Genomic DNA, 25,820 nt, shown 5'->3' on the forward strand with positions numbered 1-25,820 from the left:
TGTCCCTGGTGACACTGTCCCATGAGGGTTGTCACACATCCTTCCTGGGAGAATGAAGTGCTGCCCAGCCGCACAGGGAGGACACAGGAGGTCTGGGTGCAGGACTGTCCTGGGTGGCCCCTACCCTTCCCTCGGCGGGCTCAAATCTGCACTTATGCTGGGAAGAAGGGGAGCGGTGGGGACTCAGCAGCCCAGCTCCGCAAGTGATGCAGCCTGAGTGGCCCAGGACCCCACCCGGCCACGCCCTTCTCGGAGCGAGAGCCATACACCCACCCAAAGCCCCTCTGGTGCCAGGAGGGAGGATGTCTGTGGGGTGCCCCCTGCCAGGCCCCCCTGGGAGACCAGGGTGCCTCCTCTGCCCAGGGCCCCACTGGCTCCCAAGGGCCGGGTGAGGCTCCTCAGGGATGGGCCCAGGGTCCACTGTGAGAAAGCGACCAGGCTGGCTCCCCCAGGCAGGGAGTGCCCTGACGGACACCGTGCGCCACCGTGGGGAGGGGTCCAATGACTGAGGGTGCAGGGCAGGCACACCTGCCGCGTCTCCTCGCACACCAGGGAGAAGAGCCAGAGGTAGATGAGGCACTCGCACCAGGAGGGCGTGGGCTGGAAGTCCACCATGAGCACGTAGGCCAGGAGGCAGAGGAAGGCAAAGTAGGACAGGATGTTCAGGTGGAAGATGACCACAGGCGCATTGAAGAAGGCACGGGCGCGGGCCGGGCCACCCAGGGCCTGCAGCCTCTTCTCCCTGCAGGGGCAGCAGCAGACACCAGAGGGCGCACGTGAGGGGCCAAGGGTGCCACAGTCCCACCCGTCACCACCAGGGGGCCCCATTCCCCTGAGATGTGACCCAGAAGTGGAAGGTTTTGGGGAGTGTCACCTGGCACCAGAGGTCACACGGCGGTTCTGGAGAGACCCGCACAACCAGCCTTGGTCTTTCTGGCCCTCTGGACCCAGGACCCACCCCCACAGCCCAAAATAGTGAGGACCCAAGGTCAACCCCTCCACATCTGCCCAGGGCCACGGACACGGTGACTCCCACGGGGGCAGTATGAGCCCAGCCTGGTGCGCAGCCACCTGCAGTCTCCTGGTGCTGGGTGGACACTCAACCTCAGGTGCCCCCATAGGGGGGACCAGAGGGCCACCTGGGCTGGGACCCCACTCTGTCCCTGGGCTCCCATCCAGTTCCCAGGAAAATAGGCTGAGAGCTCCACTGGACGCCACTTGCTCCTGAGGAGGCCGCAGGGGTGCTGGGCCAGGCCCGAACCTGCAGCCACCACCAGCCACCACTGTCCCCTCCTGATTGGAGACTACTCCGCCCAAACAGGCTGTGCACCCACAGGACAGGAAGGCTCTCGACCTCGGGGCACGTGGCCCACCTGGACTGGCTCAGGTCGGTGCCAGGGGCCTTGATCTGCTCCACCTCCCCACCCCCAGGAAGCTAGGCTGTGGGACGGGCTGGCCAGCACTCCACCTCTGGCAGGTGGCAATCGGGGGTGTCGGAGCGTGGGGGTGGGGTCCGTGGGGGTGGAGGTCCATGGGTGTGGGGGCCTGTGGTGTGGGGCTCATGGGTGTGAGGGTCCGTGGGTACAGGGCTGTGGGTGTGGGGTCCAAGGGTGTGAGGGTCCATGGGTTTTGGAGGCGTGGGTGCAGGGGCCTGTGGGTGCGGGGGCCCATGAGTGTGGAGGTCCATGGATGTGGGGGGCCATGGGGGTAGGGGGCCATGGGGTGGGGGGCGTGGGGGTGTGGGTCCTCCCTCCACCTCCTGCCCACGCGCATCCCAACCACCCTAGGGCCCTGGCACAGCAGCAGGACACATGCCCTTGCTCCCAGGGCCCCCAGGACCACCCCCAGCCCCGAGGCCTGCGGCCCTACTGCACCTGAAGGAGACGAGGCCAGTGAAGAGCAGCGGGAAGGCCAGCATGCACAGGATCACCCGCCACAGCCCGTTGTCCACGCAGAGCTGGCCCCACCACACCTTGGTCAGGAAGGCCTGTGGACAGCGGGGGTCTTGGGATGGTGGGCACCCTAGCCTGCCCTGGCCCCACCTCACATCCCACCCAAGGGTGACACCACACCCTCAGTGACCACCAGAGGGCGCTCTGAGCCCCCGCTGCAGGTGGCCAGCACAGGACAGGCTCCAGAGGGCCAGAGCTGGGCGGTGGTCCACAGTGGTAAGGGGTGGACAGTGGGTCTCACACCAGTGGGCGTCCACCTGTGACTCCCGTCCCTCTGTCCTCCCTTCTTGAGCTGAGGGCGCCACCCCCGCAGGGTCCCCAGTCCCAGGCTCTCACTGGGACTCAGCTGGCCCTCTAAGCCCCGGGGGTGGAGCCAGGACTCCTCCTCCCTAGAACCCACGGGAGCCCCCAGAGTTGGGGATATGCCTTGTGCCAGGCTGTGGTGGCCCCTGCCCCGCTCTGCAGCAGCAGTGAGCTGCCCGGTCCCTCCCGATGCCTGGAGGCCCACAGGCTGACCGGCTGCTGGGCCACCTGGGGACCTCCTGCTGCTCCCAGGCAGGAGCCCCACTTTGGAGTGAACCCCGGCCTCCAGGGCCGACCACCAGCCACTGGCTCTTTTTTTCCTCTCATTCTTTGTGGGTCCTGGGGACGGGACCCAGAGGCACTTTACCCTTGAGTGACGTCTCCAGCCCTTTTGCTTGGGACAGGGTCTTGCTAAATTGCTGGAGGTCTCACTGAGTCCCCGGGGCCGGCCTTGAGTCTACCCTCCTGCCTCAGCCTCCAGCTGCTGGGGCCGCAGGGTGGCTGGGGCGCCTGGCCCCACCGCTGCTTGTTCTGGGCACCGGTTTCCTCATCTACGAGCTGGGAGGGGGGCGTCCTGGGAGGGGGGCATGTGGCCATGTCAGGTGTCCCTGTCACCAGGTGTGAATGCCTATGCCATCTGCATGAACTGGAGGCTGTGGCCGTCCCAGAGCGCCCAGGCACTGCCGGTGGCCCTCAGTGGTCACCTGGATGCCGCCGTGAGACACGAACTTCATGTCCTTGGCCTCCAGGGCCAGCTGCAGGCAGGTGGTCTTCCCCCAGGCCTCCGACACGCGGATGAGCAGCTTCTGGGCTCTCTCTTCATCCTTCCGGTAGCATTCGGTGAAGACCCCTGGGCAGAGGAAGATCTGAGTCAGAACAGCAGGGGACAGTCACCAAGCCTTGGGGACAGTCACAAAGCGAGCCCTCCAGAGGGCTCCCTGGACTGAGATTTTGCACCTGGGGCAAAACAGGCAGGTGGAGCTGATGCCCCCAAACACCCAGGCCAAGAGGCCAGGACCCCAGGGCGACAGCAGGTGGGTGAGCCAGGGTCTGGGCCCAGTGTCCCTCAGCGCTCACCGATGGCTCTGTGTTCAAACTCGTCCGCCAGGGCCAGCATCTCCTCCGAGCTGTCCGTGTCCTCCTCCTCTTTGGACAGCTCCTTGAGGATCTTGCTGCACGCCAGGGCTGCGGCAATGCAGTCCTGGCTCTGGGGACACCGGGGGAGCCGTGAGGCTGGGGCCAGCCAGGGCCACCCCCGCCCAGGACCAGGCACAGCCAGGCCCAGTGTGGGCTGTTACCATGGCCTGCAACCACTGCTGATGGCCACCTGCTGCACTGACCACGGAGACATCTGCTTGCCCTGCACTGCCCTAGTGGACAGATGACATGGCACGGACCCTGGCCTACGAGGACCCGGAGGGGCCACAAAGGACAGTGCTTCCCACAGGCCTTGGCCCTGGACGTGACAAGTTTGGCCCTGGACATGACAAGTTTGCTTGGCAGGCCTTTTTAAAATCATGTATTTATTCTAATTTGTTATATATGAGGGCAGAATGCAATTCACTTCACATTGCACACACGGAGCACGATTTTCCAAGTCACGGGCTGTACACAGAGTATTTTCACACCATTCGTGTCTTCATACGTGGACTTGGGGTAATGATGTCTGACTCATTCCACCGTCTTTCCTACCCCCACGCCCCCTCCCATCCCATCCGTTCCCTTTGCCCAATCTAGAGTCCCTCCATTCCTCCCATGCCCCCGCATCGCCATTATGAGTCAGCATCCTCATATCAAAGAAAACACTCGGCCTTTGGTTTTGGGGGTTTGGCTTCTTCACTTAGCCTGATACTCTCCAACTCACCCATTTACCTGCAAGTGCCATGATTTTATTCTCTTAACGCTGAGCCATGTTCCACTGTGTATATCCACCACAGTCTCCCTATCCACTCATCTACCAAAAGCTGTGTCCCTTAGTATTGGCAGGATTTAAAAAATAAAATAAAAAGATTTCCTTCCTAGAGCAAAGTTCTTATTTCTGCAACCAGGGCACTAAGTCCTGCTGTGACCAGACCCCACTGCCCTCCCTCCACAGCTGTGGGGGGCCCCACTTGCTGTGGACACTGGGCTTCCTTCCATTGGTCAATAGCCTATAGCTGTGTTCCAAGAAGCAAGTCTTATTACCTGTGCCCAGATGATGCCCGCTAGCTCCCGGCGGTTCTGGACGATGGCCCAAATGAGAAGGTCCCGAACTGGGTCCATGGTGAAGGTGACATGGCCCGATGAGCGCTTGTAGAGGGACCGGAGGCTCACTCCCTGCACCTGGGGGCAGCAGACAGCCCAGGTCCCACAGAGGCCCACTGGCTCAGAACCCAGGGCTGTCGGAACACCCGTCCTGCCCCCACCCCGGCCTCAGGGTCACTGTCCCAGGAGACTGAGACCATAGCCTGCATTTTCAGCAGCCCAGGTCATTCTTACACCCACCGCAGTTCGAGGACCACTGTTCCAGAGACATGGAGAAACTTCTGGAACGGGGGTACCCACCTGTCTCCTTACGGACACTCTGAGACCCTTGTGACATGCCATGCGCTCAAAGCCCATCTGATGGCCCCTAGCTCTTTCAGTGAGTGGATCCTGCAGTCCCCGAGCAGGCCTGTGGCCGTGAGCTCTGCGGGGGGACCCCACACGGTGTCCTCTGCAGAGAGGAGCTCAGGGACAGGCAGGGACAGGAGGGTCCCATCTGAGCAGCACGTGACAGCACAGACACTGAGCCCACTCAGCAGCACCAGAACCCACTCCCAGCCCACGGTCATGTTCTCAGATGGCCAGGAAGCAGTTCCCAGAGGTGGAGAGCAATCCCCACAACAAGAGGGGCAGAGCTGGGTCTGGGCGACCAAGCAGCCGCCCCGTCTCCCCAGGTCAGGCGTGACTCGCCCGGGCCAGCGGTGGGTTGCCAAGCCTGGAGGAGGCAGAAAGGCGCCTAGTGGACAGAAGACAAAGGCAGGTGCCATCTTAGAAGAGACAGAGCATCCAGACCAAGACCCAGCCACAGGGAAACCGAGAGTCGTGAGACCTGCTCACAAAGGACTCTGGGCCACACGCACTCGTGGGAGGCTTCCACACCAGAAGGAAGACCTCGCTCCAGCCACGTAGGCGCCTCTAGAGCCGAGAAAGAAAACCCGTGGCTTCCACAGAGCCACCAAGAGCCAATGTCGGGACACGGCAAACACAGCCCCAAGACAAAGCTGCAGCCCAGGGCTGGTGCCCTCTGTGGCAGGAGCCCGAGGACACGGGCACAGAGCACCACGTAGCACAGCTCGGCTGCAGCTGGGCCGAGGTTCAAAACAGGACTACATGATCCACCCGACTCAGGAGTCAAAGATCATCCTTCCAAAGGCACCTGGCAAAGCTCAGGGCAGTCAGGAGTGGACGCTGCCCCCGCACACGCACGTGCAGAGAATACATCCCAGCGCTGGACGAGACCACCCTCCCTGGTCCCCGTGCATGGCCACGTGTCACAGACGCAGGTGGGACGCTCCTGACCCAGCTGCAGGAAATCCAAGAGCACCTGGGGAGCAGGCCGGGCTCCGCAGAGTTGGCCTCTCTCCCTGACCAACCCTCTCTACCGCTTGGAACTGCGAGGAAGGCAGCGTTAGGAGCATTGCTGGGCCCCCTAAGATTCCTCTGTGGAAGCCCTAACCTGGGGTGCGACCCGACCTTGGGATTTGGACACAAGGCCTTTAAGAAGGTAACGACATAAAAGCGAGATGACCGAGTGGGCCCCACTCAACAGAACTGGTTCCCTTATAAGAGGAAGAGACCGGAGACGGGTGTCTCCCTCCCAACCCTCCCTGTCTCCACCTGAAGCCACCATGCCCAGCCCCGTGGGCACTGTGACCTGGCACTCCTGGCCTCAGGACCGTAAGAACATTAATTTCTGAGGTTCATGCACGCCCCACCCGGCCCCCCGCTGGCCACCTGTGTAGCCAACTGCAAACGCCCAGAGCTCTGGGGGCCAGCAGAGCCTGGCACAGCGTCACCGGTACGCACGTTGAGCTTGATGTGAGGCACGGGCAGCGAGAGCCGCGGCCGGTCGCTGTGCCGGGGCCTGGGGTACAGCGGCTGAGTGGAGTCCCCCAGGAGCTCCCGCAGCACCTGGGCCACGTGGTGCATGTGCAGCCGGGCGGCGGGCGCGCAGGCCAGGCGCTCCTCGGCCAGGACCTTGTGCAGCTTGCAGTGGAACAGACAGGAGGGCTCCAGGTTCTCGTACAGGTACAGCAGCGTGTCCCAGGTGACGAACTCCTTCAGCCGCACCCCGTTCTCCAGGAACAGCTTAACGAACTCGGGCTTGTTGGAGATGAGAGCGGCCGTCATCGTAGGGTGCAGATCTGAGGGCTGAGAGTGAGCCCGTGGGTGGCCGTCACACGGGTCGCTGCCTGGCGGAGCCAACCTCAGTGACCTGACGGCTGCCTGGCCTCCAGTCTGGAGGGGTCGGAGCTGGCCTAGGTCACCCGCCCCAGGGATTGGTCTGGCTTCCGAGGAGGACTCATGGGCCCAGCCGGTCCCTCCACGGGACTCACCTTCCATTGCCACTGGTCAGTGAAGATCTCACTGCGGGCGATGTCCACGCGGTTCCAGGCCACGGCCAGCTTCAGCTGATGGTCCCAGTTCTCATGGCCAAAATGGTCTTGGCTCCGAGAGGCTGCGGGTGAGGGGCAGGTGTCAGTCCTCCACCTGGGGCTCAAGGGGGAGCTGGGGACGGGGTGGTGGACTGCCTCTCAGTGACTCAGAGGTGAACTCAGCCGCCCGGACCCCCCCCCCCGCCCCGACACGCCCCGGGAACCTCTCTTCACTCCAGGCTGGAGCCAGAGACGTCGGCTCTGGGCATCGCACACCCACCTCACTCCAGCCACGCCCCTCACGACAGGTGGGAGGGACGGGAGGGAAGAGCTCACGGTGCACAGAGCGCGAGGGCCTGGGGGGGCGGGGGGCCCTTCACCTGAACGCCCAGACTCAGCGCTGCCAGCCCGGGACCACGCCCACCCAGCACTGTGCTCTGTCCTGCTTCACTCTTGAAGCGTGGGTCGCTATTCACAGGAGAAAGGGGAGCTAGCGCCTCGCCTCGCCCCACACGCAACCCCTGCGTCTGTCAGTAAAAACACTGTGACGACGGGTCCCTCTCCTGGCCCCTCTGCCCAGGGAAGCGAAAACCAACAGCCCCAAACTGGAGACCACCTGAATATCCACCCACCAATGAGTGGGAAAAGCGACCGTGGTGTAGTCACAACCCTCGGAAAAGCACTGTTCCTACGCCACAGGGAAAGGAGCCAGCCACGCACACGGCGGCCCGCAGGAGCGGCCCTCGGAGCAGAGCAGCGAGACAGGACAGAAGCGTCACCCGGCTGCCCGAGCTCTCCTTGTGGCTGAACACACAAGACAGCGCCTGGATCCTAGTGCTGCGAGTGTGCGGCTCAGTGGTGCCCAACTCACCCACGATGCCGGGCACCCACACACACCCACTTCAGACCCTCTGATCCTGGAAGCTGGAGCTCGGTCCCCTCCCTGCCCCCCTCTGCGTGGCACCCATTCCGCTGACTCTGGATTTGAGACTCCAGCTCCCTCATGGACCTGGCCGCACGTGGCATTTGTACTTTTATGACTGCCATCATTCGGTGGCCTGCCCTGAGGTCCCCGCGTGCTAGCAGGTGCCAGAAACGCCTTCGTTTTTGAGGCTGAATACTGTTCCATTGGGTGGATGGGCCACATTGTGAGTGGACACTGGGCTGTCTCTGCCCCCTAGCTACTGTGGACAGAGTCACTGTGATCGTGGGCACATGGGCTCCCTCCTGAAGGCCTCCTGTGGTTCTCTGAGTGTGCCCCCAGTTGCTAGAGGGCTTGGAATTGCACCTGGTACCTTTGGAGGACCTGCTGTACTGCTCTCCATGGTGGCTACATCCTCTGCACCCACCTGCAGGGCCCAGGGCTCCACCTCCACAGCCTCACCAATGCTGCTTTCTGCTTTGTTTTTTTTTTTAACTTTATTTTATTTATTTATTTAGTTTTATGTGGTGCAGGGCCTTGAACCCAGGGCCTCGCACGTGCAAGGCAAGCGCTCTACCACTGAGCCTCAACCCCAGCCCCTTCTGCTTTGCTTTTAACAGCAACCATCCTAAAGCATGCAAGATGGTCTCTTGCAGAAATTTGGAATGTGCACGTCCCTAGTGGCCCGAGAGGCCAAGCACCACGTCACATATTTATTACACACATGCCTTCTGTGGAGACAGTCTGCTCTAGTCCTGTGTCTTTATTTTTTTTATTTTTTTTATTTTTTGGTCCTAGGGATTGAACCCAAGTGTGCTCCACCACTGAGCCACACCCCAGCCCTCTGTATTTTTTATTTTGAGCTGGGTCAGTAACGTCCCACCTGCGTCTGTGATATGCAGCCATGCACATGGACGTGGTCTCGTCCAGTGCTGAGAACACGCCCTCTGTATGTGCATGTGCCTGGGCAGTGTCCACTCCTGGCTCAGCCCTGAGCTTTGCCGGGTGCCTTGGAAGGATGATCTTTGACTCCTGAATCAGGTGGATCATATAGTCATTTTCCTGAGAGTAAGAGTTGTTGAGGCTGGCTTTAGACTTGTGGTCCTCCTGCCTCAGCCTCCTAAGCTGCTGGGATTACAGGTGTGTGCCACTGTGCCCTGTTCTGGTGTCTCTTTTTTTAATTGTGGAGTTGTACAAGTTCTCTTTGTAACCTGCCATCAGTCCCTCATTGACGTAGGATGTGAGAATTTTCTCCTGATGTGTGGATCACCTTTCCGCGGTGGAGCGTGACCTTTGACGCACCAGGTTTCTCGTTTTCATGAGTTAGGTTTGTCTCTTCTTTTGTTTCCTAAGCCGTGGGGATCATTTCCGAGAAATCACTGCCAAATCTGATGTCATGACACTTTTGCTCTGACTTCCCCCAGGAGCCTCACAGTTGGGGTCTTACACGACAAGGTCTGTCCATGACAAGAGTGGACCCTAGCACCCTTGCTGAAGATCGTCGTTGTGTACTTTTCTTTCTTGTAGCATCTTCGTCTGGAGTCGGCTCAAGGTAACGCTGACCTCACAGAATTATGTTAGGATGTCTTCCCTCCTCTCATTTTTTGGAAAAGTTTAGGAGGGACTGGTGTCAGTTTTCCTTTAAATGTTTGGCTAACTCACCAGTGAGACCACCAAATCCAGGGATTTTCTTCCTGGGGAGGCCTCTGTCACTGGCTCCATCTCCTTTCTGGTGATAGGTCCACTCGGGTCTTCTATTTACTCGTGGTCTAGTGTTGAGAGTTTCGTGTTTTCGGGCATGTGTCCACTTCATCTAGGTCATCCCATCAGTTGGTGTGTGTCTGCTCATACCGCAGCCACCCTCCGTCTTAGTGGTCATGTCCTCACTAGTCCACCTAACCACAGGGGCATTGGTTTTGCTGTTCTTTTTGATCTCCTTGGTGTTCTCCGTTGTTTCTGTTCTCTGTGACGTTGATCTCTATTCTTGTTCTTACGATTGCCTGCCTTCTGCGAACCTTGGGTTGGTTTTAGTTTGTCCCATTTTTCCTAGTTGCTTAAGTTTTAAAGTTAGGTTGTTGGCTTGAGAGGTCTCTTATTTAAAGATGACTATTCGGTCCTGAGGATTGAGCCCAGGATTTTTGTACAGGCTAGGCAGGCGCTCTACCACTGAGCACATCCCCTTGATTTTTTATGTAACATTCATAGATGAAGATCTCCCCTTTAGCACTGTTTTTCCATGAATTTCAGTATGTTGTGTTTTCATTTCCAGTGGTCTCTAAGTATTTTGAATTGTCCCTTTGATTTCTCTTTCAATTCACTGGTTGTTTGAAAGTGAATTGATTAATCTCCACAGATCTGTGAATTTCCCAGTGTTACTTCTGCCACTGATTTCTAACTTTGTCCCTGCAGTTATGAGCCATTATTACAACAATGCTAGCTTTCATGACCGTCCATGTATCGACCTTTATTGGAATCTTTATTTCTTCAGATGGCTGAGAGGTCCTGTCCAGTGTCCTCTCATTCTGCGGGTCTCTCCGAGCATTTCTCACACCACAGATCTAGTGGTGACAAGCACCCTCAGCTTGTATTTATCTGGAAACATCTTAGTTTCTCCTTCACTTGTGAAGCACGGTTTTCTGGGTATAGGATTCTTGGTTGACACATTATCTTTAGTACTTTGACTATATCCCTCCACTTCCTTCTGGTTCTGTAGCTCCTGATAAGAAATCTGTGTTTGGTTTTGGTTTTGGTTTTGTGCTGGGGATAGAACCCAGGCCTTGTGCATGCACAGCAAGCACTCCACCAACCGAGCCACTCCCCAGCCCCTGATGAGAGACCAGACACTCCTGCTGAGGAGCCCTGTATGTGACAAGTTGCTGCTCTCTTGCTGACTTCCAGATTCTGTTTTGTCTTCTGGAAGTCTGACTGCGATGTGTCTCAGTATGTCTCTGGAGGCACCTCACCAGGAGTCTGCTGAGTCTCCCAATGGCAGGAGTGTGAGGCGGCGTGGCCCACGGCCAGCGGTTCTCTGGCCCATGCCTCTGACTGAGGAACAGCGTCATGGCACCTTGGGACCGGTCCCTCCCCCCAAGCACCTGCGATCTGGACTCTCCCCCATTTCCCACTTTCCCTGGCCCTCACCTTTCAGCAAAGCCTGCAGGATGGCCACATCCACATCCTGCTGACCATCCTTGCCTTCCCGGAAGATGGTCAGCAGCTGCCGCTTCCGGACAATGTCTTGGATCTGCAAAAAAAAAAAAGAAAAGAAAAAAAATTGTCCAAGTGAGATACAAAGTAATGAATGTCCTATCTCCTTTAAGGACACTTGGAATTGTGTCCCCAACAGGGAGCCTGAATCCTGAGCACAAGCCTGCCTGTCCTGTGTGAGCTGGGCCACCATTCGCCTCCCCTCACCTTAGATGGTGACGGTGAAGACGCATAAGGACCAAACACATTGTGGTGTGGTGGCCATTAGGTGGAAAACGTGGCTCAAGCGTGAAGCATCTTCATCTCAATGACACAGAGTCTTCCAGAAGGTAGTATGCTGTGCAAGGCTTCTCCTCCTGGTCCTGTCTGAGCCCCAGCCATTCCCCGCCCTGCCTCTTCAACCATCCATCCTACCTACTGCCCATCCACCTACCTGTTTATCTGTCCATCTATCCACACATCCACGGATCAATCCATCTATCCACGTCTGGCTCACTATCTAGCTCTCCAGCCATGTGTCTGTCCACCGACTTGTGTGCCTATCTGTGTGGCCAACCATCTATGTAATGTCTGTCTGTCCATGTGTCCATCCATCCATCCAGCATCTTTATCTTTCGTCTGTCACAACATCTCCTAGACGCCGCACCTGCTACCAGTCGCTCCTCAGAACCCCTCCACCCTGCAGCCAGGTGGGCACTCCCCTCCACTCCACATCTGGCTGCAGGCCCCAGGGCCCTGAGGCCCCTGCTTCCTCTCCCCAGGACTGCCACACTGGCCGTGCCTGCCTGCCCTCCCCTCTCAGCCTGGCCACACTGCCCACCTGTGCCCAGACTCTGTCCACTCCAGGTCCCCCTCACACGCCCAACCTCCGTCTCTGAGGCCCCACTGTGTCCCCATCCTTCACCGTCCAGGCTTCGTGCAGATTCAAAACCCTCCTGGCCTCCTGCCCAGCACACTCCCCCTCCATCAGCCCCAGCAATGTTCCCTGAATAAAACCAGCCTTGCTGCCCTGTCCTGTGGGCCGGCCCGGCACTCAGCACCGCACAGGGGCGAGCCCCACCGTCCCTCTGTCACAAGGAGACAAGCAGGGCAGAAGGCAAGCCCTCCTGGCCCCCAGCTGTGATGGGTGCTCCCCCTGCAGAGAGAGCCCCAGGTGCAGGCCATCGGTGCCACGTCCCCTCGTCCTGTCAGCCACCCGCAGTGCAGACCCCCACGCCGAGGCCCTGAACTGAGTCTGACGACGGGGACCCCGTGGCCAGGCCTGAGGCAGGTTTGTGCGAAACACCACTCTCAGGCTTGAGTCAGCGATGGAAAGGGGATTTAAAGAATAGGCACTTCTGGCCGCAGCAAATTTGGTTCAGTTCCGAGAGGTGCCTGAATAATTTATGGTCCAGCTGGGAAGAGGCTCCGGGTCCTGCCCGACAGTTCCCAGTGGCCGTAGGGAGAGAAGCGGAGGAGCCCGAGGTCGGGAGCCTGCGGCTTCGCCACTCCCTGACCTCATGACTTTCTCCTGTGGGACAGACAGTCCCACAGGACACCGCGCGGAACCAGGTCACTGTGAGCTAAAGCTAAAGCCAGGTCACCGTGCCACCCCGTCACCCAGCCAGAGCTTCCCCACCACCAGCCCAGAGCCCAAGTGCTGGACGTGTCCTCTCTGACCCCCCTCAACAGGTCAGGGCCCGGCATGGTCAACTCAGTGTGTCCCGTGGTCTGCGGCCTGTGGGCCCTGGCTGCCCACAGAACCCAAAGGAAGCATGGTGCAGCCGAGGTGCCCACGGAAGGCCCTGGAGAGCAACCTGTCCCCGAGTGGCCCAGCACCCTCCCAGCCCGGCTCACTAGGGTACAGGAGGGTGTGCATGGCTTGGCCCTCACGGTACTGGGGGGAACTGAGACGCACCCTCCACCCCCTACCAAGAATCCCACCAGGAAGCAGAGGACAGGTGACCGTAGATCACCTGAGGCCCCGGCCCTGGCGTTCTAATGTGGGACACAGCTGCTCAGGGGCTTCCTGGGTAGGGAGGGTGACCAGCCAGATCTGTCTCACCTACCCCCTGTGGAGGACAGAGCGTGGCCATGGACCAAGGCACACCTAGAGCTCATCAGGGTCCACCCAAGCCCAGCTGCTGGCCTGGGGATGTGGATGCTTCTGAGACTCACTCCATTCACTCACCTACGTGGCCAAGAGACTGGACCCCTCAGCCACCCAGTCCTGTCACCCGGGAGGCTCCTCTGCTGCCTGAATCTCAGCGGAGGCCCACCCTGTGCCTTGCAGCCCTCTGTCTCCCTCTCCAGTCTTCCCGGCAGCCAGCACAGCGCGGCAGGCTCATGGGCCGCAAGGGTGCTCTGGAGCCCTGCGGAGACCTGCCCGCCCACACTCTCTCTGCAAAGGGCAGACTCGGCCCGTCCTCCTTCGGCCCGGCGTCCCACGGTCTGATCTCCCTCTCTACCCTTCACCCACCGGACCCTCTGCACTCTGTTCTGGGTCCCTTGCCGCCTGGTCCCTCCAGGCCAACAGCCTCTCGGGGTGGGCCTGGTGACTGCAGGCCTGCCGCCCCACCTTTTTGGTCCACTCGACGACTCTGCTCTCCGTGAAGGTCTCAAACATCTCCTGGAAGAACAGGCTGAGCTTCTGCTGGATCAGGCAGATGGTGATCTCGGAGACCGGCAGGCTGGCCACCTGGGCGATGACGTCGGCCACGCGGCCCGAGCCCTCCACGATCACGCAGGGCGTGCCGTTGGTGATGGCGTTGTAGATGGTCTGCAAGGCCCAGGCCCACACCAGGTGGGCAAAGTCCTTGTCAGCCCCGGTGCCTTCTGATGGGCCCTCGCTGAGGCTGGGCTTGCCTGCTGCTGGTTTGGGCTACGGGGCTGGAATTTACTGGAAGCATTTAGTACCTGGAGTGTCCCAAGGCTCGAGGGACAGGCTCCTCCTGAGCACTGTGGGTGCACCCCTCCCCAGGGAGGCCTCTGGCTCCACATCTTAATTAGAGGGCTTCACAACTTTCCCAAGGACACTCAGACATGAAGCCACAGAGGAAGCTGCATGTGCCCTGGTTACGAAAGCCCAGGGGAGGCCAGGACCCCATGGAGACCCTGAGGCCCAGGGTGAGCTCAGCTGCAGGCAGGGCCTGGCGCAGGCTGCCCCAGAAGGATGCCTTCTGCACACGGGGCCTGCCCTGGGTGAAGAAGCACAGAGTGGCCCTGACGACAAAGAGCCGGAAAGGGACTCAGCCTGGGCAGGGCTGGGGACCGTCCAGCCAGGAGCCCAGGGTTCTGCTCTCACCTGGGGGTCCTAAATGAAAACTGGCATCTTCCATGATGCCATGAACAGACTCCCATGGTCTTGCCCAAATCCAGATGGAGTGGGCTAGCGTCCATGGAGGAGGCCAAGCACACACCATGGAGTGGCTCTGGAAGGAAGGCCCAGGGGCAGCTGTTAAGGCCACCTGACAATGTGCTTTACCCTGCTGCTGCCCAGGATCTGGGGTGGGAGCGAGAACCTTGAAAACACTCCAGGGAGTCTGGGCGCAGCTGGCGGACCCCCGGCCTCCTAGAGGAGTCCGGGGAGCAGAGAGCCAGCAGGCCGCCTCCTTGCTCCAGGCCCCTTTGGAGCATCTGTTACTGCCCAGGCCACCAAGTCACACTCCCACCCAGGATTCTCCCTGGGTGCCCCCTGTTCCACCTGGAAATGGCCCTGCCCATGGTGAACTCCCCCTTTCTGTCTCCCAGGGACAGCTCATCGCCCTGAACCACCAATGATCCCACCAGGAGGCAGCGAGGACTCCTCCAGCCAGTCCTCCCAGGCAGCAGGACTTGGCCCCGCAGCCTGCCCTGCGGCCAGTACTCACATGCAGCGTGCCGGGGCCGCCCTCTAGCACCACGCAGACGATGGGGATCTTGATGGCCACACCTAGGCAGAGCAGGGAGCCCACATGAGGGAACCTGTGGGCACGGCCCTCTGTTGAGGTCACTCTTCCCCACCAGCTCATGTCACCCAGCCAACCCCTGCTGGCTTTCTCAGGTGGGCAGGCAGGGCCAGGCTGGAGGCCACCAGAGCTGGTGCCTTGGGCTGCCCTGTCCTCTCTACCCAGCAGGCCACTGTGACTGCCTGCTTTCCTCTGCAGCCCAGCCATGTGCCTGGAAGTCCAGGCCCACCCTGCAGAGGGCGCACCCCACAGGCCCCCCGTCCTCCTGCACGGGCAGGGCCAAGGCAGGGAGCTCTGTCCACAGCCCTCATCCAGTCCCTGTGCTCTCCAGCACCCGCAGCCAGGGGATTGGGGCAACGACAGGGATCCCTTTCCCTGGCAGCAAGTCCTATCCATCCACCTGCCACCACATGCCCACCCGGGCTTCTCTTAGTAAAGCGGGGTTCTCAATGGGTGCCCCCAGACCAGCAGCATCAGAATCACCTGGGAAATCGTGAGGAGCACGTTCTCTTCCCACCTGGGGAGTCAGAGACCCTGCGCGGGGCCAGCACACTGGGTGCACCAGGAAGCTGGAAAGCCACTGCTCCAAGCACCCCACACACCTGGGCACCCGCCCGAGACCTCCCCATTACCTTCGGCACCTCCTCTCACGAAACCCTACACTACGTCCCCAGGTCCTGGAGCCCACCTATCCCACCCTCGAGAGCTCCGAGTCAAGCTCTGATTCTTGACCGTTGCCCCTCCTGAACTCTGAACCTGAGATTGCTGTGGTGTAAGAGGGTCGTAGGGTGGACATTCTGCCCAAGCTGCAGGCCCACGCGGATCCCCGCCCGGGGGGAGGGGGCAGGAGAAGAGCAGGCAGCCTGCTGGAGCAGGGAAGGAGCTGGGGAAGGAATGCAGGTCACGTGATCACACCTCCACGCACCCTGCAGGCCCACGGCCAGTGGGGCCAGCTGCCTCCCTGACATGGTCCAGCCGGCTGCTCTCTGCCCGGGGAGCCCTGGAAGCCCACTCCACTCACCTCCTCTCTCCTTGGTCTGCTCCGATATGAACTTCTCCAGCTTGGTCCTCAGGGGGATCTCCACCCCGTACTGGCCGTGGGTCCCGTCATCCACAAGGATGAAGTGGGAGTGGTTGCTGTCCAGGCAGGTCAGGTTCCCTTGACCTTCCTCGTCCAGTACGTACTCAGCCGGGAAGCCACCCTGCAGTTGGCCAGGGAAGCATCAGGTGGACTGGCGGAAGTCCCACGCCGTGATAGCTGGGGTGGGGGCAGCAGGCTGGATGACGCACCCCCAGGGAAATCAAGCCCCCATCCCAGGAGCCTGTGGACGCTGCCTAATTTGGAGAAAGGGCCTGGCAGATGCGGCTCAGGACGTAACCTGGAAGACGGACTGTGTTGCTGGGTGCACCCAGGGTGCCATCTCCAGCACTCCTCAAAGGCAGAGGGAGACCCTCAGGGACCAGGAGGGAGCCGCGTGGCCACAGAGGCCAAGGGCAGAGGTGCGGCCACAAGCTAGAGAAGGCCTGGCGCTGCCAGAGATAAGAAACCAGTTCTCCCTGAGCCTGGGGGGTCAGCACCGGCAGAAAGGTGGCCGAAGTCCTCCAGCCAGGAGCCCAAGTCCAGTGACTTGGGTCTGGGTTTTCCCCCTGGAGAGGTGGCGCAGGCAGAGCAGGACGTCACCAGGTCAACACCCGAGAGTCTGCACGGGGTCTGGGCGGCCTCCTGCCTCCCGTCCCGTCCCGTCTCTGCCCTCCCGCCACGCTGTCCCTGCTGCCCAGCTTGTGGCCTGCTCCCTGCAGGGTCTGGGGAGATCTCGCACAGCCCCTCCCTCCCACCGAGCCGGCCACCTCAGGAGCAGGTGCTCACCGTGGGATGGACCAGCCCCTCCCGGTTGTGGATGGTGCCCCACGTGGCCACTCCGATGGTGATCACTTCTCCCTCCTTGTAGCTGCTGCTCAGGCTGAAGTCCCGCACCGCCTCGCCCACCTGCTTCATCACGCCAGTGTGCGAGCCCCCCGTGATAATCCAGGCTCCTGTGGAAAGGAGACAGCGTGGGCAGGCCCCGGAAGTCCTGATGCATACCCCACCATCCACAAACTGACCCCCCGGGGTGCTCTGGGCTGGCAAGGCTGGCTCCCAGCACTCAGGGGCGCCCCCCACATCAGCAGACCAAGTCTCCAGGCAGGGACAGGAGCGAGGTTGCTCCTGATGCCCCCACCCGGTTCCCTTGGAGGACCACACATGCTGCCTACTGCCATGTGGCTCACGGTGGCACCTACGGGGGACATTCTTCCTGTCCACTGTCCATCTGACCAGGTGGCTGCCTGGTCACTGCATGCAGGCAGATAGAAGGATAACCAGGATGAGCATCCCGAGCACACACTGGCTGTGCCTCAAAAGCTGCAGTTCCCAGGCGGGGTCTGCTGGCCCAGCCTGTGACGGAATAGAGACAGCTGGGGTGGACCCAGTGCTGACCGTGAGCAAGGACCCATCTGCTGCTGGCTGGACGAAGTGCTGACCAGAGCCTCAGAAGTCAGCTGAGAAGCCAGGTGTGGTGTTGCCGCACACCACCCACCCAGACACACCCACACACCCACACACACACACATACACACCCAGACACACCCACACCCCCCACACACACACATACACACCCAGACATACACACACCCACACACTCACACACACAGACACACACACACCTCCACACACCCACGCAGACACACACACTCACACACACAGACACACACACTCACAATCACACACACACAGACACACACACACTCACACACACAGACACACCCACACCCCCCACACACGCACATACACACCCAGACATACCCACACACACACACACACACACACACCCACACACACTTACACACATACCCAGACACACACACAAACACAAACCCACACACACCCAGACACACAGTCACACTCACACACACACAATCCCACACACCCACCCACATACACACACACACACACCTATCCCCCACACACACCCCCCCACACACACACCCAGACACACACCCACACATACACCCACATACTCACACACCCCCACACACAAACCCAAACCCCCCACACACACACCCAGACATACACACACACAGATACACACAAACCCACACAACACACACACACAGTCACACACACACCTCCCCACACACACTCACACACACACACACACACACTCACACACACACCCACACACACCCATCCCCCCCACTCACACACCCACACCGCCACACACACTTACACACACACACACTCACACACACCCAGACACACACACCCACACCCACAGACACACACAGACACACACACACTCAGACACACACACAGACACCCATATACACACATACCCAAACACACACACTCATACACACACAAACACACCCACACACCCACACACACCCATCCCCACACATACACACACCCATCCCCCACACACATACCCACATACACCCACACCCACCCACCCATACACACACATACACACACACCCCCATACACTCATCCCCACACACACCCACACACCCACACACACACACCCATCCACACACCCACACACACCCATCCCTTCCACACACACACCCATCTCCCCACACACATACCCACATACACCCACACCCACCCACACACACCCACACACATACACACACACCCCCATACACTCATCCCCACACACACCCACACACCCACACAAACACACCCATCCACACACCCACACACACCCATCCCTTCAATACACACACCCATCCCCTCACACACATACCCACATACACCCACACCCACCCACCCACCCACACACACACACCCATACACTCATCCCCACACACACCCACACACACACACCCATCCACACACCCACACACACCCATCCCTTCCACACACACACCCATCCCCCCACACACATACCCACATACACCCACACCCACCCACACACAAACACACACACATACACACACCCACATACACTCCTCCCCACACCCACACACACCCATCCACACAGACAGACACACACACCCCTAAAATGTGTCTGTGGGGCTGGGGCTGTGCCCAGTGGTAGAGCACTTGCCTCACATGTGTGAGGCCCTGGGTTCCATCCCCAGCACCACATAAAAATAAACAAATAAACATAAAGATACCGAGTCCATCTACAACTAAAAAAGATATTTTTAAAACGTGGCTGTGGCTTTGGGGCCTGGAAGCCGGCGTCAAGGAAGCCGTGGTGAGAGCTAAAGAGCAGGCATGGCGACGAGGCGAGCCGTGCAGCCAGCTGGGAGGTGCCCGCAGGGGCTGGAGAGGCTGGTGCCCTGAACACCCCACCCCCTGGCCAGACGGGCTCCGGGGAGCTAAGCAGCGGTGGGCGGGGGGCAGAAAACGCGGGCTTATCGGGGAGGGACTTGGCCCCTGAGCACCCGCAGCGTAGACCACGCAGTCCCCCGTGAACACTGCCGTGGCCAAGACGGGGCCAGGCCTGGCCCTCCCGCCCTCCACTAAAGCAGAGCCAGGGAGAGCCATGGCCCCCAGCTCTGGAGGCACAGCTGTGTCCGCTCACCCAGGGCACCAGGGAGCCTCGAGGACATGTGGCCCGCCTGCCCATGAACTCTGGGTGTGGCAGGGCACCCTGCGTCTCGCACCATCCCAGTGGTGCTGGCCCTGCTCAGCTGACACTCAGGTGCACTCTTGGGAGGTGATGGGCTCCAGGAGGAAAGGCAGGGCAAGGCCCTGGTCCCCGACACTGCAGGGAGCCTGGGTGGCAGCCCAGCTAACACGGGTCTCGCCCACACTCCCACGTCAGCCCACGGCTCTGCCTCCTCCGGCCCCTCCCGGTCACTGAGGGTACTCATGACTCCAAGGCCTTGATGGCTGGCAGCTGATGACCTGGAGCCAGCCCTGGCCCCCAGGCAAGCCCAGAGGCAGCTGGACACGAGGGAGAGATATGGACAACTGAGGGTTGGGGGAGTCTGACCTGACCTGGGACGGGTCTCAGCCACCTGGAGCTCTTCTGTCCCGGGGTGCCGGCCCTCCAGCACAGCCCTGTCAACCTGCCCACGCCCAGTGCCTGCAGACAGGGCCTCAGTGCCCACCTGTGGTCTGCGCCACCTTGACCAGGCCTCTCCGGAAGATGCTCTTCAGCCTCAGCTTCATGTTGAAGTTCTTGGCTCCGCCAGTCACCGAGATGAGAAGGTTGGGGACATCCAGGCCCCAGTGCTGGGTCATGAGATGGTAGATCACGCTTGATGGTGTGTCCTGGGAGACCCGGACGTACTGCAGGGGAGCAGAGGACAGGAGGGGCGCCTGCTGCAGTGGTGGCAGCCTTGCACTGGACACAGCATGGGGCTGCCATGGCCCGCCCGACCACGCCCCAGGGCCCAACGGCACAGCGAGAGGGGCAGGAGCACCCGTTGGCACAGGCAGTGCCTGAGAGACCCCACTGGGCAGGGGACACTGTGCACCTTGGTCCAGACCCAGCAAGAAAAGTGTCGGTGGGGCGGGGGCTGGGACTCAGTGGTTGGGGACTCAGACAGATGCCAAGGGTGTCCCCAAAGCAAACAGGTCACACATTGCAACTGAAGCTCAAACAGACACCACAGTGGTCGCTGCTTGCCACCCCTCAGAACAGCTGGCCCACAGAGTAGAGCAGGCCCAGGGCAGGCCCATGGCCACTCACTCCTGGAACTTGAACCACACGGCCCCAGAGGACTGTGGAGCCACTCTCTGGACACTCAGAGCTGGAGACAGGGCCTCACCCAGTCCCCTGTACCTCCAGGCTTCTCACTCACTGCCACAAGCAGCATTTCCTATCACTGACTGTCCCTGGCTGGTGACTGTCCCTGTTAGAGGCTGCAAGGAGGAGCCGGAGCCAGCAGGGTGTTGAGTTAGGACACTGGCTCAGGCTCAGCTGAGCTCAGATCCACCCCTGTCGCTGCTGCCCTCCATGGCTGTGAGTGAGAGGTGGGCCTCTCCATGCCTCTTGTCCTCATAGAAGCCAGACATCAGGACTGCCTTCCCCGTGACGTAAGGACAGACGAGCAGGGGACTGGGAATACCCACATGTGACACTGGGACGCAGGGTGGCTAAGGAGCTGGCGGCTGCCCAGGAAGCCCAGGTTGCACGGTCCCTGGCCTGGAACTCCCTGCTCAACATCTTCAGCCAAGAGGACATCACCATGAGGGACACTCGGGGTACTCAAGGGGAAAGACCACACCCAACCATGAAGAAACCCAGGGGTTCCAGAACCCCAGCAAAAAAATAAATGGCACCAGCATCCATCCCAGCAGGGCAGGGGGGTGACTGCTACATCAGAAGCTTCCGGAAGCCTTGCTGGAATGCAAATGGCTGAGCCTGGATTCAGTGGGCACCACACTGAGGTGGAGGTCTTGCAGAACCTGGCCTGGGCAGGGCTGCCCCCAGCAGTCCTTCCTGGCCTGTGCAGGCCCCAAGGCTCAGCTGGACTCCGCTCTGCCCTGCCCAGGGTCTCTGCTTCCAACGTGGGGCCTTCCGAGTCCCCAGCCTCCCCTGCCCTCCCACGCCCTCACCACCATTCACTAGCACACCCCAAGTTTGCCCGCATCCTGGGTTCCTCTCCGTACTCGGCACAGCCTCCAAACCCTGACGAAAACACCATTCAGGGTCACCGAGCCGTAACTCCGCCACACTACTCCAGCTGTGCCTCCTTGCCCGTCCCGTCCCCCGGAGTGTGGTGGGCTCCCACCCTCATCCACGTGTCACCACTGGGCCACCCTGCTCCGTCCAGTGAGGTGCACCAGAGTGGCATAACCAACCTTCCCCACTTTCTGGCCCAGGCCCGTGAAGACGATGTCACCAAAGGCGTCTGTTGGCATCTCCTGCACGTGCTTCTTTGGGTCCCACTCCTTGCCCTGGAAGATGTGGGGCTTGGTGGCCTCCTCCACGTGCTGCTCCCGCGTGTAGCCACACTCACACACCACCTTCCTGCAAAGACAGCCACCAGCAGGAGTGAGGCGCCTGCTCGCTGGGGATAGAGGGCCCAGGAGGGCCAGGACTTATGGGGCCAGCAGCAAGGAGGCTCCCTGCCTCCAGCCAGACAGCATCAGCAGGCCCGGTGGGGAGGGAACCGCACCCCTCCTGCCAGCAGCCAGGAGCCGGGACCCCCGAGGCCAGGATCCTCCCTCAGGAGAGCTTCAGGTTAAGACGGAATCTTTTACTCTTTTCCTGCTATTCGTTAGGGTTTCCGGAGCAAGAAGAGATCGACTCACTGCTCTTTATATCTCATTAAATTGAGAATCAACATATATTTTAGATTTCTGCTTTTGCTGCTAACAAATGACCTAGTTAACTAAATACAGAGTTCAAAGAAAAAAACCTAACCCAGATGAAACCGGACCCACGTAGCGCAGGGCGAGCCGACTAAACCGACTAAACCGGGAGAAACAGAACCAGGTCCTGCCCCTTGTCCACTATGGGGTCCTGGGCGCTTCCGACTCTCAATTTCCCCATCATCACAATTAAAATTAATACACTCCTGGCCCCCACCCTGCAAAATGTAGATGGGGTAGACGGGGCAGGTTCAGGCTTGTGAGGATCTTGGCCAACACCCACATGACCTCATTCTAGGGATGGTGTCCTGGTCAAGGCAGGAACAAGTCCTTGGCCTCTGAGGAGGTCAGAGCTCATCCCTGGTGTTCCCCAGGGGGCTAGAGCAGGGAGCTGCACCTGGACTGTCGACCAAATTGAGTGGTCAGAGACCCTCCAGAGCCCCACCTCAGCCTCTGTGTTTGCTGGTGTCAGGAGGCATGACCAAGGTCAGAGGCAACCGTGACAAAACAGGAGGGAGAGATGCATACAAGGGTCAGAGGTGCAGAAGGACAGGAGACACACAGTGCCCAGCTGAGGGCCGTCAGGAGGGGGTGGAAACATTCCAGGCACATCAATAGACGCGTCCCCCAGCTGTGTGCTGGGAAGGACGGGCACAACTCCTCCGCTCCTGTCTGTCTGCAGAACAGAGGGAGCTCTGATCCACTCCTAGGGCAGGGCAGTGCAGAGCACCTGGCCCCCTGACCGAGAGGGCAGAGAGACTCTGCAGGAAAGAGCTCAGGCAGCAGGCCTTTGGCCATCTCTAGGGGCCTGCCCCCCAGGCTGGCTCTGGGAACTGACCCAGCCCCCGTGTTCATGGGGCCCAGCCTGCTCCCACACCACGTGGTTCGTGCGGAACACTTATTTCCTTCTGGGAGTCGGCAATTTGGGTGGTTGCTGGCATGAGCCTACATGACCAGCCCAGTGCCCACCTGGGCTGCGGCCAACTGTCCACAAGTTGCTCCCACTCACCTCTGGAGCAGGGAGCTTTGCTGATACGAACCTCAGCCCTGACCACAACCACAGAGGCCCTCGAGTCTCAGTGGGTCACTGAACATGTGGTATGGCCTAGGGGACCCAGACCCACCTTCCTTGGCCCCAGTCCACAGCCCCTTCCTCTCTGGGACCCACCTGCCCCGAGGGATGGGGGCTTCTCTTGCTCCACCTCTGAACGAAGCCAGCTTTTGGGAGCAGCCGTGCATCCTCCCTGGGTTTGTCGGGACCCTGCCTGTGGGACCCCTTACCCTCTCCTACAGAGTGGCCCCCGTATCCATCGGGGGTGGGTTCCCCGACTCCCAGTCCCTTTGACAAAATGGGCAGCATTTGCATAGAACCCCGCCCACCCCGCTGTGTGCTCTAAGTCACCTGGGTTATTCAAGACGCCTGATACAGTGTAAACGCTGTGTAAAGAGTCGTCACACTGTACGGCTAAGACATGAAGACAAGAACAAATCTGCAGTGTTCAGGACAGGTGGAATGTCTTTTTTCAAATGTTTTCAGTCTGAGGTTGGTTGAATGGATGAGCGACCTGGGACCGTGGAAAGCCCACCCTGCACCATCAGACCCAGCGGCAGTGAACTGGACACGCCTGTGAAGCGCCAGGAGTACTCAGAGAACTGGCCACAAAGCTATGAGGTGAGCTTGGTGGCAAATTTCTCACCCTCAAGGACCTGTCCCTGTCGCCACCTGGGAAGAACTGAGGCCTCATCTGGAGAGGAGCCAGGCTGGAGCCAGGTTGGTGTACAGGCACTCGCAGTGACCACACCTGGGCGAACCTCAGGGCCTGGGGTGACATTATTGGGTCACGTTTGATTCTGCACCCTGCTCCTCCCCTTTCCCACCACAGGACATGGCTCCTTCTGTGTCCGCTTGTAAGTGGCAGCCAGATGCCTGGCATAGAAAGTGACACTGCTTTGGTCCCAGCCTCAACAGAGCTTGTGACTAGCAGGACCGACACCTGCTGAGCCCCAGCCGCAGGGCAGGGGCCACGGAGATAAGAGCAGAGGACACATGTGCAGGGGCTACTACTTCCCCGCTGGTGGTCTAGGGGACCACATGGCAGAACTGGCATGCAACCAGCCCCCGAGGACTAGTGGGACTCCCCAGGGAGGACGGAGCACAGAGATAGCCCCGTGGACACACAGCAGGGCAGGGCTGGAGGGAGGCACCCCAGGGGGCAGTGCTGCCGGGTGCTCTGCAGTCCTGGGCACAGGAATGGACCTGCTGTTTGCCTCACAGTGCCCTTTGCTCACCATGGGCAGCCCCTGCTGGGGAGTTGTCCACCCAGCAGTGCACTGGACAAGGGGTGGCGGCCCCACCCAAGCAGTGGGCCGCAGCAGGGAGAGGGGGAGGTAGCAGGGGCCCGTGTGGCAGCTGGGACTCTCTAGACTTTGGCCCCTCGACCTCCAAGGGGGACTTGGACTGTGGACGTCCCCCAAGACCCTTTCCCATTCCTGGACGCCACAGCTCTCTCTTCCAAGGAAACAAGATGCTCTGGGGCAAGAGCTGGAGCCCCAACCTGGGCCTCAGTCCAGGGCAGCCACATCACCACCCTGGACAAGTCACCCAAACCCTCTGCCCTGGGGTCTCCCCATCTGCCAAGCAGGATGAGGCTCAGCCTGTTCCCCCAAAAGGCTCCGGGGGTGAAATGGAGATGCTTCAGGGTCTCTCAGCCTGGCCTGGACACAGGGCCCTTCCACGGGACCAGAGGAAGGAGAGGGAGGCCTCAGTCACAGAACACAGCACTCACCCGGCATCGGACAGTTTGGCGCTTTCCACGAAATACAGGCATTCTTTCTTCTTGATGTTTTCAGGGATCCATGAACTGAGATTTTCTTGCTGGGGGCAAAGAGGACCCTTTGAGACCCAGAGCCCACCGTCCACTCACCCCCACGGGTGCACAACCTCGACCATGGCTCTGCTGCCTGAGGACTCGTGAGGACTTGGTGCCACACTGAAGGTTAGGAGTGCCCTTGCCAAGGGCTTCTGGGCGTGGGTTCAGGAGAGAGGAATGAACATCCAAGTAGGCACAGCACTGCCCAGTGCACAGGCCAGCGTCACCTGGGAACCCCGCATGGGGGAGGCGCGAGGGTGAGAGCCTGGGCACCTGACTTGGGCCCCGACATGGAGAAACTGGCAGACCCCATGCTGCCTGCCTGACGTGGCAACTGCCCAACTCCAGCAGTGCTTTCCACACAGTGCATGTATGGAGCTGCCCGGGACCCAAGGGCCTGCCTAGGCCACCTGGTGAGGGATATGAAATCACTGGGTGGGTAAGGACAGGCAGGGGCTCTCCACGGTGCTAGTCGGGAGCTCAGCCTTCGCACGCAGGCCGGTCACACAGGCTGGCTGCAGGTGGCCGGGCAGAAGCCTACCTTTTCCCTGCTGCTGAGGTGACACTGCAGTCTTCTGCTCTTGCAAAGGCTGCTGTGGCTTCGCCGGAGATGGGGGAGCAGACCCAGATCAGCAGCCCTCCTGGACGGCACCCCGAAGCCCTCCTCCTGCTCAGAGCCAGCTCTCCTTGGGGCCAAAGGCTCCAT

At 60.2% G+C, this 25,820-nt stretch overlaps 1 protein-coding gene across 3 annotated transcripts in view; it reads right to left on the minus strand.

Moving 5' to 3' along the window:
• The window catches only part of Trpm2 (transient receptor potential cation channel subfamily M member 2), a 45,249-nt gene extending 19,429 nt beyond the window's left edge, over nucleotides 1-25,820 (minus strand). The window contains exons 1-16 of one of the 3 annotated variants that reach the window (XM_076867814.2): nucleotides 25,656-25,820; nucleotides 25,031-25,119; nucleotides 21,732-21,900; nucleotides 20,033-20,213; nucleotides 16,797-16,963; nucleotides 15,951-16,131; nucleotides 14,852-14,913; nucleotides 13,561-13,761; nucleotides 10,938-11,040; nucleotides 6,836-6,957; nucleotides 6,306-6,650; nucleotides 4,440-4,577; nucleotides 3,333-3,462; nucleotides 2,960-3,105; nucleotides 1,875-1,987; nucleotides 529-742 (exon numbers count right to left, since the gene is read on the minus strand). In XM_076867814.2, coding sequence (XP_076723929.2) covers nucleotides 529-742; nucleotides 1,875-1,987; nucleotides 2,960-3,105; nucleotides 3,333-3,462; nucleotides 4,440-4,577; nucleotides 6,306-6,650; nucleotides 6,836-6,957; nucleotides 10,938-11,040; nucleotides 13,561-13,761; nucleotides 14,852-14,913; nucleotides 15,951-16,131; nucleotides 16,797-16,963; nucleotides 20,033-20,213; nucleotides 21,732-21,900; nucleotides 25,031-25,119; nucleotides 25,656-25,820 — 2,526 coding nt within the window. Of the gene's footprint in view, nucleotides 1-528; nucleotides 743-1,874; nucleotides 1,988-2,959; nucleotides 3,106-3,332; nucleotides 3,463-4,439; nucleotides 4,578-6,305; nucleotides 6,651-6,835; nucleotides 6,958-10,937; nucleotides 11,041-13,560; nucleotides 13,762-14,851; nucleotides 14,914-15,950; nucleotides 16,132-16,796; nucleotides 16,964-20,032; nucleotides 20,214-21,731; nucleotides 21,901-25,030; nucleotides 25,153-25,655 lie in introns of those variants that run through there. The other 2 variants (XM_076867812.2, XM_076867811.2) reach the window with 2 other exon arrangements.

The sequence above is a fragment of the Callospermophilus lateralis genome, chromosome 10, assembly GCF_048772815.1.
Source record: "Callospermophilus lateralis isolate mCalLat2 chromosome 10, mCalLat2.hap1, whole genome shotgun sequence".
Classification (NCBI taxonomy): Eukaryota; Metazoa; Chordata; class Mammalia; order Rodentia; family Sciuridae; genus Callospermophilus; species Callospermophilus lateralis.